The sequence below is a fragment of the Pan paniscus genome, chromosome 10 (genome assembly GCF_029289425.2).
Source record: "Pan paniscus chromosome 10, NHGRI_mPanPan1-v2.0_pri, whole genome shotgun sequence".
In the NCBI taxonomy this organism is placed as follows: Eukaryota; Metazoa; Chordata; class Mammalia; order Primates; family Hominidae; genus Pan; species Pan paniscus.
The window spans coordinates 115,058,594-115,076,141 of record NC_073259.2 but is presented as its reverse complement, the minus strand read 5'-3'; the positions used below and the strand labels follow the sequence as shown (position 1 = coordinate 115,076,141).

The 17,548-nt window shown below is 38.5% G+C and overlaps 1 protein-coding gene across 6 annotated transcripts in view; it reads left to right on the top strand.

Moving 5' to 3' along the window:
* CRY1 (cryptochrome circadian regulator 1) overlaps window positions 1-17,548 on the top strand; it is a 104,360-nt gene that overhangs the window by 75,554 nt on the left and 11,258 nt on the right. For all 6 annotated transcript variants that reach the window (XM_055096085.2, XM_063593621.1, XM_003832540.5 and 3 more), the window contains one exon: window positions 14,908-15,050. In XM_055096085.2, coding sequence (XP_054952060.1) covers window positions 14,908-15,050 — 143 coding nt within the window. The remainder of the gene's footprint in view (window positions 1-14,907; window positions 15,051-17,548) is intronic.

The window sequence follows — 17,548 nt, the reverse complement described above, 5'->3', positions numbered from 1 at the left end:
TAATAATTTATCAGCAACTCATGAATATAAGAGTGTGTGTCGATAATTGTTTCAACCCTATCTCTAAATCTGTTTGATATAAATAAAATGAATCCTAAGTGGAGTTGCCTTTTTTTTGTTTGGGGCTGGGGAGACAGGGTTTCGCTCTGTTGCCCTGACTGTAGTGCAGTGGTGCCATTGTAGCTCATTGCAGCCTCAAACTCCTAGGCTCAAGTGATCCTAGGACTACAGGATCGAGTAGCTAAGACTGCAGCTGTATACCACCATACTTGGCTAATTTTTTTTTTGTTTGGTAGTCTTGCTATGTTGCTCAGGCTAGTCTCAATCTTCTAGCCTCAGGCAATCCTCCTTCAACCTCCCAAAGCACTGGGATTACAGGCATAAGCTGTAGCACCTAGCCCTAGTTGCTTTAAAATAACAAAATTCTTATTTACTTGTTTTTGAAACAACATTTTTCAAACCAGCAAGTGTTTTGTGTTCTTTGTTTTGAGATTTCTTCTGCCTAAAATAGCACATTATTGGGCCAAACTATCTTCTGTATTTAAATGATGTCCTATCTTATCAATTTGGCAGAGAGGAATGGGTTTCCACATGGGCCCTAATATACAAATACATGAACACATACATATACATATAGTACTTATTATTTTATTCTGATTTTTTCTTTAGCTACATATAGTAGTCTGTATAAAATGCCATTTATAAAAACTTCCTTTTAGATTTATTTACCATATCTAGAGCCATAGAGGGAATTAATTTCTTTTTTATTGAATTAATGTTTTGATTTTTACTTTTTGCTTATAGGTTCAACGTGCGTATGTTTAAAAAAAAAAGGCTAAAAGGATATACAATTAAAAGCATGTTGTCCCCCCACCTTCACCCTAACCATCACAACCACAGTTTCTCTGAGGGAGAAGATTCTTCTGTCATTAACTAGCTGAGTTACTTAATTAGTGTCTCAGGTCTTTTGGTTCTAGTACAGCAAGTAGTGAGGATTTTTAATAGGTAATCTGGTTTTCCACATTGGAGGTAAGGCTAGTTTAGACCTGGTAACAGTACCCTTAGTTAATTGGGATAGTTGTGTCAGTGGCTCCAGTACTGATATCTCCCCTAGTATGTGTCTTTCTTCTGTGTCATTCACTCAATTTATTCTGTTTATAAGGAGTAGATTCAGGAATGGGTCAGAACATTTTTATACACACTTAGGTAAACACATATATATCTAATAAACTATTGTCATTTTTTCTGGCGTTTTTTACTTAGTTTCTTTTCTAAGTTAAACTCTGACTTAATATAGGCTAACAAGATGGCTTTTTCTAGGCCCTGCAGAAACTTTTAATAAGGAGTTTAAATTATTGGTTTTAGAGACTAGGTGCATAATTAATATCTAGATTTTTAAAAAACATTCTCATTATATCTATTTCTTTTTTTAATTATTTCTATTTTTATTTTTATTTTTTGAGAGAGAGAGTCTTGCTCTGTTGCCCAGGCTGGAGTGCAGTAGTGCTGTCTTGGCTCACTGCAACCTTTGCCTTCCAGGCTCAAGCCATTCTTGTGCCTCAGCCACCCAAGTAGCTGAGATTATAGGCATGCACCACCACACCTTGCTAATTTTTGTATTTTTAGCAGAGAAAGGGTTTCGCCAATTGGCCAGACTGGTCTTAAACTCCTGGCTTCAGGATCCAGGAGTCTCCACCACCTTGGCCTCCCAAAGTGCTGGGATAACAGGCATGAGCCACTGTGCCCAGCCTCATTATATCTAAGAAACAGAGACACATGGCTAAAGTCTATAGATGGCCACACTGAAGCATTATAAAATGTTTTGTTCAAAATCACAGAATAAAAGAACATATAAAGCCACCATTTTTCAACAGTAAAGTTTATATTATGCTTTTTTAAGTTACTTTGGATCTTGCTTTGTTGATTGATGACACATGCTTGATAGAATGTATTCAACAGATACTGATTGAGTGCCTGCTATATACAAGGCTGTGTCTGAGGTACTGGAGATACAGTAGTGAAACAAAAAATTTCTATCTTCATGGTGCTTACACTGTAGTGGAAGGAGACAGATAGTAAACAAATAAGTAAACATGCAATGTCAGGTGGTGATATGTGCTGTAGAGAAGAGTAAAATGTGGGATAGTAAATGTCAAGGTGAGGGAAAGTTACTTTATATGGAATCAAAGAAGGCCTCACTGATAAGGTGACATTTGAGCAAACATATGAAGAGTGAGCCATGCATCTGGGTTGTGGTATATCATATCCACAATATTTTGCAGCTCTTTCCGTCAAAAGGTAGAGTTTATTTCCTTACCCCATTGAATCTGACTTGCCCTTACAACTTGTTTTTAACCAAGTGTCAAAGAAGACATTGTGAATTCCAAATCCTAGGCCTTAAGCGACCTTTCAGCTTCTACTTTTCCCCTCTTAGGATGCTCCCTCTATCATGTAAGAAAGCCTGGGGTAGAATATCTAACTTTGGGAGGCCACATATAGAGAGTGGACCAAACAACAGCCAACACCAAAGTCTGAGATGTGTGAGTTTGACTATCTTAGGCACTCCAGCCCCAGCCAAGCTGCCAGCGAATTGCAGCCTCATGAGCAGATCCGAGTGAAACCAATAAAAGAACCATCCAGATACCTGACAGAATTTTGAGAATTAACAATTCCACTAAGCTAACTGCAACATGGGGAAGGAGCATGGAAGGCAGAGGAAACAGTGCTTAACAAAGGCCTTGAAGTAGACATGTGCATGATTTGTTTAGGGAACAACAACAAGGCCAGTGTGCTAGAGCACAGTGAGTGAAAAGAAGAAATGGCGTCAGAGAGGTGGCTGGAAGCCAGATCATAGGGCTTTATAGATCATGTTAGGAGCTTCAGCCTTTACTCGGAGTGAAATAGATGCCATTGGAGAGTTTTGAGTAGAAGAGTGACATGATTTAACTCATGATTTACAAGAATTTCTCTGGCTGTTTGTGGAGAATACACAGGGGATTGGAAGTGTTGTAGAGGCAGAAGCAGAAAGATCAGTTAGGAGGCAATGGCAGTTATTTAGGAATAAGATGATGATGACCAGGACCAGGGTAGCTGTAGAGGTGTTGAGAAGTGGTAGGGTTTTGGATATATATTTTAAATAGAGGCTGTAAGGTTTGCCTATATGTGATATATGAGAATCAAGGATGACTCTAGGTTTTTAGCCTGGACGCATAGCAGGATGGATTCCCATTTAATGGAATAACAGACTATGGAGGAACAAGTTTAAGGAAAAAATAAGAAGTTCATTTTATAAATTTTTAGTTTGGGATGCCTTTTAGGCATGTTAATGTACATGTTGAGAAGGCATTCAAGTCTAGTGCTCAGGGAGAAGTCTGGACTAAATTTAGGACTCTTCAGTATATAAATAGTAGTTTAGACCCTAAGACTAGAGTTATGAAACAGAAGAAAAGGATGATGGATGGATGGATGGAAATTTTTAGAGTTTTACCTTCTTTGTATTTGGATTATTTTGTGAGGTAGCTTTACATTTTTATGCAATTATACTGTTTAATTTACTGTCAATTTAAAAAATAAATGCTTTCTCCTAGGACATATGTGATTTACAACTTTTAGTTTTACTATCAAATTTTACATTGCTTATTTTCACAGTATATTAATTATGAGTTAAGAACTTTTTTAAAAAATTGTTTGGGAGTGCTATTTCTTTCTTTTGTTTTGTTTTATTTTATTTTTGTTTTTTGAGACCAAGTCTCACTTTGTCACCCAGGCTAGAGTGCAGTGGCACGATCTCAGCTCACTGCAGCCTCCACCTCCTGGGTTCAAGTGATTCTCGTGCCTCAGCCTCCCAAGTAGCTGGGACTACAGGAGTGCGCCACCATGCCCAGCTAATTTTTGTATTTTTAGTAGAGATGAGGTTTCACCATGTTGGCCAGGCTAGTCTCGAAGTCCTGACCTTAAGTGGTCTACCTGCCTTTGCCTCCCAAAGTGCTGGGATTACAGGCGTGAGCCACCACGTCCAGCCAAGAACTTTATATTCATTTAGTTGTTCATGTTATCCTTTCTGATTAACAAGTAATTGTGATACACAAAAATAGATACAAATCTTATTGCTTAAAATTGCCAAGTGCTTGAGCCCAGGAGTTTGAGACCAGCCTGGGCAACATAGTGAGACTCTGTCTCTACAGAAAATTTTAAAAATTAGCTGGGCGTGGTAGCATACACCTGTAGTCCCAGCTACTCCAGTGGCTGAGGTAGGAGGATCACTTTAGCCTGGAAAGTTGGAGACTGCAGTGAGCCAAGATCATGCCACTCTACTCCAGCCTGGACGACAGAGCAAGACCCTCGCTCAAAAAAAATTGCAAAGTGAATATTCACTTACTCAAATGAAAATATGTTGGTGCTATTTGCAGTCTTACTGTTAAATCCAGGTATTGAAATTCAAAGGTAACTACGTGTTGCTTAAAATAAAAACCTGCTCTAACGAGTAGATAAGCCTGGACAACATGCTGAGACCGCATCTCTACAAAAATTTTTAAAAATTAGCTGGGTATGGTGGCGCATGCCTGTGGTCCTAGCTACTCAGGAGGCTGAGGTGGGAGGGATGATCACTTGAACCCAGGAGGTTAATGCTGCAGTGAGCTATATTCATGCCACTGCACTCCAGCCTGGGCAACAGAGTGAGACCTTGTCTCAAAAAAAAAAAAAAAAAAAAAAAAGAGTAGATAGGGACTTCCATCTCTGGTTAAGATGTAAAAACTCACAATAGATCATTGTTTCCCATATTAACAAGGAGATGAAAGTGAATGTGACACAAAATTATAGAGGTCTTTTTTCCTCTTATTTTGTTTGAACCCGTTAGAGAATTGAGAAAATAAAGTCTTTAAAGGCTGGGTGTGGTGGCTCACGCCTGTAATCCCAGCACTTTGGGAGGCTGAGGCCGGCGGATCACAAGGTCAGGAGTGCAAGACCAGCCTGACCAACATGGTGAAACCCCGTCTCTACTAAAACTACAAATATTAGCTGGGAGTGGTGATGCACACCTGTAATCCCAGCTACTTAGGAGGCTGAGGCAGGAGAAACACTTGAACCCAGGAGGCGGAGGTTGCAGTGAGCTGAGATTGCACTACTGTGCTCTAGCCTGCGCAACAGAGTGTGACTCTGTCTAAAAAAAAAGAAACAAAAACACACAAAATATATGTATATTGATACACCCAGGTTATATCCTAATGCTACACCATTCTACATAAGGGACTTGAGCATTTGTGAATTTTGGTATCCACAGGGGGTCCTGGAACCAATTTCCTGCAGATACCAAGGGAGGACTGTATATCAAAATTTACAGAATGCAGCTAAAGCAGTGCTTAGAGGAAACTTAATATTATAGCTTTCAATATTATATTAGAAAAGGAAAAATCAAGAACTAAGTTTCTACCTTAAAGATAGAAAAAGAACACATTAAACCAATAGTTAATAGAAAGAAAACAAAAAATAAAGAGGAACGGGAATCAATGAAATAGAAAACAATAAAGAAAATCAGTATGCATTAATTAGTTCATTATTTCTTAGTGCCAAACCCACCCTTCTTGCCCTACTGTGTGATACTGGAGCTGGACACTGTAAACATTTCTCCTTTGCCAGCTGGCTAGATATTAGGCTTTATCAGAAGATATTGGTGGTGGTGCTCTGCAAGGTCACAGCAGGAGAGAAGAAGCTTTTCTTCTTGATATACTTGTGCTTTTTTTCCCTGGGCTAGCAGATGAGTATGCAGGAGGATCAGTAGCATTCACCTCAGCAGCCCTCCTGAACCAGCCACAGCCTACATACACCCTCTGGTGAATTTCTGTGTAAGCCTATTTATACCCTCTGATAAGTTTCTATGCCACCTGGTGGACAGCTTCTACAGATCACCTGGTTAGCCCATACCTACCAGGAAGTTTCTCAGCCAACCAGCAGGTTATTGGTGTGAAACACCTTTGGTCATTGCCCTCCGGTAAGTTTCTTTACAGGGAAGGTTGTGTGTTCCTGTGGCAGCACGCTCCATCCAATGAGCCATGAATCTCAGTGGCTTGGTGGAAGGAGCTTTTGTTAAGTTTTTTATTCATTCCTTGTTTATTTTCCGTCCACATAGAGGTGGCAGCTGCTTTCTGCAATTGGCACTTTTGAACACCTTAGAGCAGTACCATCCAATAGAAGTCATGTTAAATTTAAAATTTTCTAATAGCCACATTAAAAAAGTAAAAACAAACAGGTGAAATTAATTTTAATGATTTATTCAACACAGTATATCTAAAATATTCTATATAAAAGTATTAATAAGCTATTTTATCTTTTAAAATAGCTTATTTTAAACGGAGTTTTAAAAAAATATGAAGTTCTTGAAATCTTGTATGTATTTTATACTTCCAGCTCATCTCAGTGCCAGCTAGTCACATTTCAGTGCTCAGAAGCCACACGTGGCCTAGTGGCTACTACCTACCATAGTGAAGTGTAGCCTTATCTCCTGTTTTATTCCTTGTCATTGTTGACCACCTTTAGTAGCTAACAATTACAATTTTTGATACAGGCATACCTGGGAGATGTTACAAGTTTGGTTCGAGACCACTACAATAAAGTAAATATTGCAATAAAGCAAACATCACAATAAAGCAAGTCACAATTTTTTTGTTTTCCAATGCATATGTATAAAAGTTGTCTTTATACTATTCTGTAGTCTTTTCTGTGTGCAGTAGCATTATGACTAAAAAAAATACTCACCTTAATTAAAGATATTTTATTGCTAAAAAAATGCTAGTGATCATCTAAGCCTTCAGCAAGTCATAATCTTTTTTGCTGGTGGAGGTTCTTGCCTCAATGCTGATGGCTACTGGCTCATCAGGGTAGTGGTTGCTGATGGTTGTGGTGGCTATGGCAATTTCTTAAGACAGTAATGAAGTTTGCCACATCAATTGACTCTTCCTTTCACCAAAGATTTCTCTATAGCATGCAATGCTGTTTGATAGCATTTTACCCACAGTACAACTTTAAAAATTGGAGTCAGTCCTCTCAAACCCTGCCACTGCTTCATCAACTAAATTTGTGTTATAACCTAAATCCTTTGTTATCATTTTGATGATGTTCACAGCGTCTTCACCAGCAGTAGATTCCATTTCAGGAAACCACTTTCTTGCTCATCCATAGAAAGCGGCTCCTCATCCATTCAAGTTTTATCATAAGATTGCAGTAATTCAGTCACATCCTCAGGCTCCACTTCTAGTTTTAATTCTGTTGCTATTTCTACCACATTTGTAGTTCCTTCCTCCACTGAAGTCTTGAACCCCTCAGAGTCATCCATGAGGACTGGAATCAGTTTCTTCCAAATTGCTGTTAATGTTGATATTTTAACCTCCTCCCATGAATCACCAGTGTTCTTATTGGCATCTAGAATGGTGAATCCTTTCCAAAGATTTTCAATTTACTTTGCTCAGACCCATCAAAAGAATCACTGTCTGTGGCAGCTATAGCCTTACAAAATGTGTTTCTTAATAAAACTTGAAAGTCAGAATTACTCCTTGATCCATGGGCTGCAGAATTGATGTTACATTGGTAGGAATGAAAACAATGTTAATCTCCCTAATAAATCTCCATTGGAACTTTTGGATGACCAAGTACGTTTGTCTGTGAGCAGTGATATTTTTAAAGGAGTCTTTCTTTCTGAGCAGTAGGTCTCAACAGAGAGCTTAAAATATGTATAAACCATGTTGTAAACACATGTGCTGTCATCCAGGCTTTGTTGTTCCTGTTCTGCACAGGCAGAGTAGATTTAGCATAGTTCTCAAGGGACCTAGGAGTTTTAGAATGGGCAATGAGAATTGGCTTCAGCTTAAAGTCACCAGCTATGTTAGCCCCTCACAAGAAAGTCAGCCTGTCCTTTGAAGCTTTGAAGCTAGGCATTGACTTTTTCTTCTTTTTTTATTTTTGAGACGGAGTCTTCCTCTGTCACCCACGCTGCAGTGCAGTGGCACGATCTTGGCTCACTGCAGCCTTCGCCTCCTGGGCTCAATTGATTCTCCTGCCTCAGCCTCCTGAGTAGCTTGGACTGCAGGCGTGCACCACCATGCCTGGCTAAATTTTGTATTTTTAGTAGAGACAGGGTTTCACCATGTTGGCCAGACTGGTCTCGAACTCCTGACCTCAAGCATCTGCCTGCCTCAGCTTCCCAAAGTGCTGGGATTACAGGCATGAGCCACAGTGCCTGGCCTGGCATTGACTTTTTCTGTCTAGCTATGAAAGTCCTAGATGACATCTTCTTCCAATAGAAGGCTGCTTCATCAACACTGAAAATCTGTAGTTTAGTGTAGCCACCTTAATTCATTATCTTAGATAGATCTGGATAACTTGCTACTTCTCCACCCAGCACTTGTTGCTTCACTTTGTACTTTTAGGTTATGGAGACAGCTTCTTTGCTTAAACCTTATGAACCAACCTCTGCTAGCTTCCAACTTTCCTTCTGCAGCTTCCTCACCTCTCTCAGCCTTCACAGAATCGAAGAGTGTTAGGGCCTCTCTCTGGATTAGGACTGTGCTTTAAGGGAGTATTGTATCTGGTTTGATCTTCTATCCAGACCCCTAAAGTTTTCTCCATATCGCCATTAAGGCTGCTTTGTTTTTTTTTATGATTCATGTGTTCATTGGAGTAGCACTTTTAATTTCCTTCAAGAACTTTTCCTTTGTGTAGACATCTTGGCTAACTGGTGCAAATGGCCTAGCTTTTGGCCTGCCTCAGCTTTCTTTTTTGGTTTTTTTTTTGTTTGTTTGTTTTTGTTTTTTGAGACAGAGTCTTGCCCTGTTGCCCAGGCTGGAGTGCAATGGCTCGATCTCAGCTCACTGCAACCTCTGCCTTCCGGGTTCAAACGATTCTCCTGCCTCAGCCTCCCGAGTAGCTGGGATTACAGGCACATGCCACCATGCCCACTTTTTGTTTGTTTGTTTGTTTGTTTGTTTGTTTGTTTGTTTTTAGTAGAGACGGGGTTTTACCATGTTGCCAGGCTGGTCTGGAACTCCTGACCTCGTGATCCGCCCGCCTTGGCCTCCCAAAGTGCTGGGATTACATGCGTGAGCCACTGTGCCCAGCCTGGCCTGTCTCAGCTTTCAACATGCCTTCCTCACTAAGCTTATTTCTAGCTTTTGGTTGAAAGTGAGAGATGTGTGACTCTTCGTTCCACTTGAACACTTTGAGACCATTGTAGGGTTACTAACTGGCCTAATTTCAATATTGTTGTCTCAGGGAATAAGGAGGCCTGAGGAGAGGGAGAGAGGGTGAAAGAGATGGGGGAAAGGCTGGGTAGGGCAGACAGACCACACTACATTTATCAATTAAGTTCACCCTCTTTTATGGGTGCAATTCATGGCACCCCAAAACAATTACAATAGTAGCATTAGAGATCTCTGATAAAAGCTGGGTGTAGTGACTGGTACCTGTAGTGCCAGCTAGTCGGGAGGCTGAAATGGGAGGATCACTTGAGGCCAGGAGTTCAAGACCAGCCTGGGTGATACAGTGAAACCACGTCTCTTAAAAAAAAAGAGAAGAGATCACAGGTCATCATAACAGATATAATAATGAAAAAGTTTGAAATACTGTGAGAATTGATAAAATGTGACACAGAGACACGAGGTGAGCACATGCTTTTGGGAAAATGGCACCAATAGAATTGCTTAGTGCAGGGTTGCCGTTAGCCTTTGATTTATAAAATGCACAATATCTGAGAAGTGCAATAAAGCAAAGCACAATAAAATGAGTTGCCCTTGTAAATTTTTCATGTTCAAATTGCTGATGTGATTTTTGTCTCCCGTTAGTCAACAAAGCCAAAAACTGGTTCTTTGAAAACATTAATAAAATTGATAAACTCTTAATACTGATTCGGACAAAAAAGAAAGAAAATACAAGTCACCTATATCGGGAATAAGAAAGAGGACATCACTAGAGATTCTCCAGACTTTAAAAGCATAGTAAAGAATATCGTAAACACTGTACTGTCAATAAATTATATATCTGAGATGAAATGAAAAAATTTCTTGAAAGGTATAATTTACTAGAACTCTCATAAGAAGAAAAAGAAAACCTGAATAGCCCTATATCTCTTAAATAAATTGAATTTGTAATTAAAAACCTTCCCATAAACAAACTTCAAGCCCTTAGATGACTTTATTTTGAGTTATATCACACATTTAAGAAGGAAGTATTTCCTTCTTAAATTAAACTCTTTCAGAAAACAAGATTGAGATTACTTCCCAACTCATTTTATGAGGACAGCATAACCCTGATACCACAACCTGACAAGGAAAGTTTAAGAAAAAATTAAAAGTATAGCCAAGTGTCCCCCATAAACAAAGACTCAGAAATCACTAAATTGAATCTAGCAATATTTTTTATTTAAAAAAATTTTTTTTGTAAAGACACTATGTGGTCTCATTATATTTACCTAGGCTGAGCTCGAACTCCTGTGCTCAAGCCATCCTCCCATGTTGACTTCCCAAAGTGCTGGAATTACAGGTATGAGCCACCGTACCGGACCGTGAACCTGGAGATATAGAGATTATATATATATATATATATTTTTTTTTCTTTTTTTTCTGAGATGGAGTCTTGCTCTGTCGCCCAGGCTGGAGTGCAGTGGTACAATCTTGGCTCACTGCAACGTCTACCTCCCGGGTTCAAGCAATTCTCCTGCCTCAGCCTCCTGAGTAGCTGGAATTACAGGCACCCACCACCACGTCTGGCTAATTGTTGTATCTTTATTGGAGACAGGGGTTTCACCATGTTGCCCAGAGTGATCTCAAACTCCTGAGCTCAGGCTATCCGCCTGCCTCAGCCTCCCAAAGAGCTCACTGGTGTGAGCCACCGTGCCCAGCCTGCAATATTTTAAAATACTGCTACTTCAGGATCAAGTGGGGTTTATCTCATGAATACAAAGTTGGTTGAGCATTAAAAAAATCAATTAATATAACCTACTGGGTTAATAGGATAAAGGAAAAGAGAAATTATCTTAACAAATGAAGAGAATGCATCTGACATAATTCAACACCCGTGTATACTTTTTAAAAAGGTCTTTTAGCTAACTAGAAATTCTTCAAAGTGCTATATTAGTTTGTTCTCACACTGCAAATAAAGACATACCTGAGACTGGGTAATTTATAAAGGAAAGAGATGTAATTGACTCACAGTTTCACGTGACTGGGGAGGCCTCACAATCCTAGTGGAAGATGGAGGAGCAAAGGCACATGTTACATGGCAGCTGGCAAGAGAGCATGGGTAGGGGAACTGCCCTTTAAAAAAACCATCAGACCTTGTGAGACTTATTCACTATCATGAGAACAGCACGGGCGAAACCCACCCCCATGATTCAGTTACCTCCCACTGGGTCCCTCCCATGACATGTGGGGATTATGGGAGCTGCAATTCAAAATGAGATTTAGGTGGGGACACAGCCAAACCATATCAAGTGCTAAATAGCAATTTGATAAAGGAAGTCTACAAAAAAACATAAAATCTTACTTAAAGGTGAAACACTGAATGCTTTCTACCCAAGATAGGAAAAAACAAGGATATTTGCTTTTACAAATTACTTGAAGTCTAGCCAGTGCAGTCATGGAAGACAGAGTGTGGATTATTAGCTTACCACCTCATACCCCATCCCCGTATTCTTTATCATAGCATTTTTTTCCCTAATAGTTACGTATTCATTAATTTACCTCTGTATTGCCACTCTTTCTCAATAAGCTCCAGGAGAGGGGCATCTAGCATAGTATCTGTCATATAATTAGAATTATAATAAATATTTAGTGTATTACTGAATGCATTTAATGTTGGGAAACTTTCTGTTCCCTAGATTTTCATTTTTCTTTTGGAGAGATGTTCACTAATTTATCCCCAGGGAAGCAAAAGTGAATGATCTCATTGGTGAGTTTAGGAGAAGGAGCTGGGCTAGTTTAGCTGAGATGGTTCCTTTTCTTTTAGTTGTAGAGAGCACACGTTATATTCTCCTCTTCTATGTGATACATTTTATAGGGAAAGCCCACACTGCAGGGAGGTGCTGCTTATGATTGAGTAGGTAAATCTGTTTGATTCAACAGTGAAATAGTATTAGCAAGTTTACCTGCCCTGAAACCTGTTATGTTTTCTACAATTCAGCTTTGCTAATAATATGGCTGATATTTTTATCTTTAGCCCCCTGGCTTACGTGACTGAACTCAAGAAGGAAAAGGGGCAGGAAGTGTTATTTATTGACTCACTTCAGTATTTACTACCTAAGATTTAAAATAATGTTTTTCAAAAAACAGTACTAAATCGCACTAGGCACATTGGCTCTCGTCTGTAATCCCAGCACGTTGGGAGGCTGAGGAAGGAGGATCTCTTGAGGGCAGGATTTTGAGACTAGCTTGGGCAATACAGTGAGACCCTGTCTTTACGAAAAAAAAAAAAAAAATTAAGTTAGCTGGTTATGGTGGTGCATGCCTGTAGTCCTAGCTACTCGGGAGGTTGAGGTGGGAGAATTGCTCAAGTCCTGGAGTCTGAGGTTGCAGTGAGCTATGATTGCACCATTGCACTCCAGCTTGGGCAACAGAGTGGGAGCCTAACTCTTAAAAAAAAAAAAAAAAAAGAAAAAGAGTTCCTGTCATTCATTGAGGGCTTGCTATGCATTGTGCTCTGTCCTAAACACTCTATATGCATTATGTTATTTAATTCTTTAGCAACCCAATAATATGGTTAATTTTTTCACATCACTGTAGCAAATACTTACATAGGGTTTATTACGTGCTAGGCACTCTCTCTGCACCTTACTTATTCTACCCATTTTATAGACTAGGAAACAGGCATGGAGAGTTTAGCAGTTTGCCTAAGTAGTTGAGCCAGTCTTTGAACTTAGGAAGTCTAACTTGTTAGATCCTGTGTTTTTAAACTATTCTATACTACCTCACTATAAAACAAAGAAATAGAATGCTTTTCTATTCTCATCTTAGTTTTATTTTTAAATTTCAAAAATAGCAAGTTCGTACTAACAAATCTGAGCAATGCAGCAGAATGTAAAAGTTGTCTTATTTACATGCTCAAATTCTATTCCTCAAAGTCAACAGCCCTTAATTTCTTGATGTGCACTCTTCAGGACTTTTAAGAAAGGAAAAAATTTTTAATGAGATACTATTTTTTTCCTAATAGTTTAGCAGACATTTAAAAACAATTACTGGCTGGGCATGGTGGCTCACGCCTGTAATCCCAGCACTTTGGGAGGCCAAGGTAGATGGAGGTCAGGAATTTGAGACCAGCCTGGCCAAGATGTAAAAACGCCGTCTCTACTGAAAATACAAAAATTAGCTAGTTGTGGTGGTATGTGCCTTTAATCCCAGCTACTCGGGAGGCTGAGGCAGGAGAATCGCTTGAACCTGGGAGGTGGAGGTTGCAGTGAGCCGAGATCATGCCACTGGACTTCAGCCTGGGTGACAAAGTGAGATGTCATCTAAAAAAACAAAAAAAAAAAACAAAAACGATTACTAATACATATTATTGGCAAGTGTGTGGAGATCAAGCCTTAGGTGCACTGCTGATGGGAATATAAATTTGTACAGTCTTTCTGGTACATAATTTGACAGCCTATCAGAATTTTGAATGTGCTTATCTTTGATCCATCAGTTGTTTTTCAAGGGATTATTTCTAGGAAAAAATTGGATAAATACCCTATAATTTGTAAGATGTGTGCATAAAGGTAAAGATATATACTGTAAAGTTTATAATAGCATTTTTTGTTTTTTGAAATGGAGCCTCGCTCCCGTCACTCAGGCTGGAGTGCAGTGGCACACTGCAACCTCCACCTCCCGGGTTCAAGTGATTCTACTTCCTCAGCCTCCCGAGTAGCTGGAATTACAAGCATGTGCCACCATACCCAGCTAATGATTTTATTTTTAGTAGAGACGGGGTTTCACCATGTTGGCCAGGCTGGTCTTGAACTCCTGACCTCAGGTGATCCACCCACCTCAGCCTCCCAAAGTGCTAGGATTACAGGCATGAGCCACCGCACCCAGCCTAGAATAGCAATTTTTTTAAACCCACCATTGGAATAGCCCTTGTCTAATCTGGAGGTGTTTGGTGAATTATAGTATGTTACCATATAGGCAGTTAAATAATGGTAGAATTTTTTCTTTATGAGATAAATCAGAATAGACTTAGAATAAAAAAAAACTTTCTCCTTAAGAAAAATCAATTCCTTTAAGTCACAGTTTCCTCATTTAAAATCAGTATAAGGAGATGTACAGAACTTATTAACATAGCTCCTGATAATAAGTAACTGCTATTATTATTACCATCTCCAAATTTTTCAGTTAACGTTTTTTAGTAATCAGAAAGAAAATATTTACATACACATACACACACGACCTCAGCCAGGCAGCTTATACCATATCAATATCAAAGGTTAGTTAAAGACCAGTTCTTAGACTCAACAGACATAAATTCAGGTGGTCTGGCTTTCTGTGAACTCTGGCAGGTCCCTAAGTTTTAAAAATAAACTTATCTCCAAAATGGAAATACTAACCAAAGTGCCAAACTCTGAGTGTTGTTTTGAGGCTCAAATGAAATAATGTAAGTATGAGTAATTTGAAAAAGTAAAGTGCTCTACAAACACATTTAGTATAAGAGCTGGTTTTAAGCATATTGCTTTGCTAGATTGTTGCCTAGCATAATGCCTAGAATCTAATGGGTTATGCATTCATTACTTATGTATTTTTTAATTGATAAATTGTTTACTTTTTCCTGCATATTCAAAGTTTGATTTATGTATAATCCTTTGATATGTAGATTTTCAGCTTTTTCACTTTTCGTTATAATAGAAAAAATAACTATTAAAATTGGTGTACATTGTTCCCCTTTCTCTTACTTTAGGAATGGAACATTACTAAACTTTCAATTGAGTATGATTCTGAGCCCTTTGGAAAGGAACGAGACGCAGCTATTAAGAAACTGGCAACTGAAGCTGGAGTAGAAGTCATTGTAAGAATTTCACATACATTATATGACCTAGACAAGTGAGTCCTTTTTTTTTTTTTACTGTGGGAAAATGCATATAACATAATATTTACCATCTTAACCATTTTTAAGTATATAGTTCGGTGGTATTAACTACGTAGATAAGTTTTTAACTGAGGTTTATAAAGTAGAAATAACATGTACTTCACAGAGTTATGGGAGAATTAAGTGAACATATGTCAAATCCTTAGCATTTTATTTAGCTGCTATTGACCCAATGACAGGTATCAGCATTTCAGTTTCAAAACTATTATGGATTAAGACTATTACAGAATTTTCCTTGACTACTCTTAACTCAGCCTCCTGTGGTCTTGCCTTTCTGGGCTCTTAGCATTATCAATTTTATAGTTATATATAGTTATAAATTGCCTTGACATATTTTGTATGCTTGTTTAATGTTATCTTATTTCATGTATATCTATCTTGTCTGTCTGGATTTTAAATCCAGATGCAAATTGGATGTAATATAACATTGCATAGCTGTAGTCCTCTGAACAATGGCATAATAGAATATTTCCCAAAGTGTATTTCTTCCAGCACCAGTCCTTGGTGATGCTTTGTCCCACAGAAATTCTGTGGTCAAACTTAAATTTAGGGAATGTTATATGCTATGAGTCTTAGAGGTCTGTAAAACTTAACTTTTTAAAACTTTTGGTATACCATTGTCCTTTTAAGTACTGAAATCTTGTAATTTATTTACCTTTTAAATCATTTTACTTTTTTAGTAATTTATGTATTTTATCAAGTTAGTAAAACAAATTCTGTAACATGACAAACTAGTTGATTTGATTTCACATTTTAAATGTATCAAAAAATCATGATTTGATTCAGACAAAGGTCTTACTTGATACTAAGCTAGAATTCATATATCTTTTAATAATAATCTTGCCTTCGAGCTCACCAATTTGCTTAACTTTAAGGAGCTCATAGCAAGGAGAGGGCAACACAGGATAAAAGCAGTTGCTTCTAAGTGGGAGACTCAGTGTTATGCATAAAATTAAGTGTTTAGGCTAGGCGCGACGGCTCACACCTGTAATCCCAGCACTTTGGGAGGCCGAGGCAGATGGATCACGAGGTCAGGAGTTCAAGACCAGCCTGGCCAAAATGGTGAAACCCCCATCTCTACTAAAAATACAAAAATTAGCCAGGCATAGTGGCGGGTGCCTGTAATCCAGCTACTTGGGAGGCTGAGGGAGGAGAATCACTTGAACCCGGGAGGCAGACGTTGCAGTGAGCCAAGATAGCACCACTGCATTCCAGCCTGGGCAACAGAGCAAGACTCTGTCTCAAAAAAAAAAAAAAAAGCAAGTGTTTATTGGATTGAATGTGAATATTTACTATATGTAACCTATCATATTAAAATGTAACATATAGAAAATGTTTTGTCCTAAGATTCTCATTTTGCTACTGTTGTGTAATTAACAATGTCCTCAGTAGTATTATTGTAGCATCATTACATTCAGCAAAATTCATTGCAACCCTATGAATAAATTCAAAATACACCAAAACAAAATTTACTTAAACAGGATATCTTTTATGGTGATTGCTTTCTGTATTACTTTCTGTATGTATCTGTAGTTGATACATCACTACGTATTGTATAATGAAAAATACACTAAAATACACTAAGAAAGCCTTGATTTGCCTTTTATCGGTTATATGACCTTGACTAGTTTACTTAACTCTCCTGGTAGGCCTGTTTTCACATCTATAAAATGACGGCGTTGGATTTCACCTGTCATTTTTTATTAAGGCCAAATGCTAAGCAAATGGCCATAGTGAAAAAGAGTAGTTATTCCAAAAGAGTGTCTAAACTTAATCTTTAACTACCATTGGCAAAGCTAGTTATTTTTTTAATTAATAATTGATTGAGGTAATTAATGATCAGAAGTAAAAAGATACTTAAATTTAAATAACTTGAAATTTGGGGGCTTATGTGTTCTAAGTATGTGACATAGATACATATGCTGACATCTCTCATGCCTTCATTAGCACAATAGAAAATAGGAAGTAATTGTCACCACAGTAATATAGAATCAAAATTTATAAAATTTGCTGAAGGAAACAGGGTAATTGTTTTAGTCTGTTTTCACGATGCTGATAAAGACATACCCGAGACTGGGCAATTTACAAAAGAAAGATTTAATGGACTTACAATTCCACACGGCTCAGAAGGCCTCACAATCATGGTGGAAGGCAAGGAGGAGCAAGTCATGTCTTACATGGATGACAGCAGGCAAGGAGGGATCTTCTGCAGGGTAACTCCCCCTTTTAAAAACCATCAGATCTTGTGAGACTTACTCACTATCATGAGAACAGCACGGGAAAGACCTGCCCCCATGATTCAGTTACCTCCCACAGGGTCCCTCCCATGATGTGGGAATTGTGGGAGTTACAACTCAAGATGAGATTTTGGTGGGGGCACAGCCAAACCATATCAGGAATGTAGGTCCAAGGATACAAAGTAGAAGTTATGTAAGATGAACAACACTAGAGG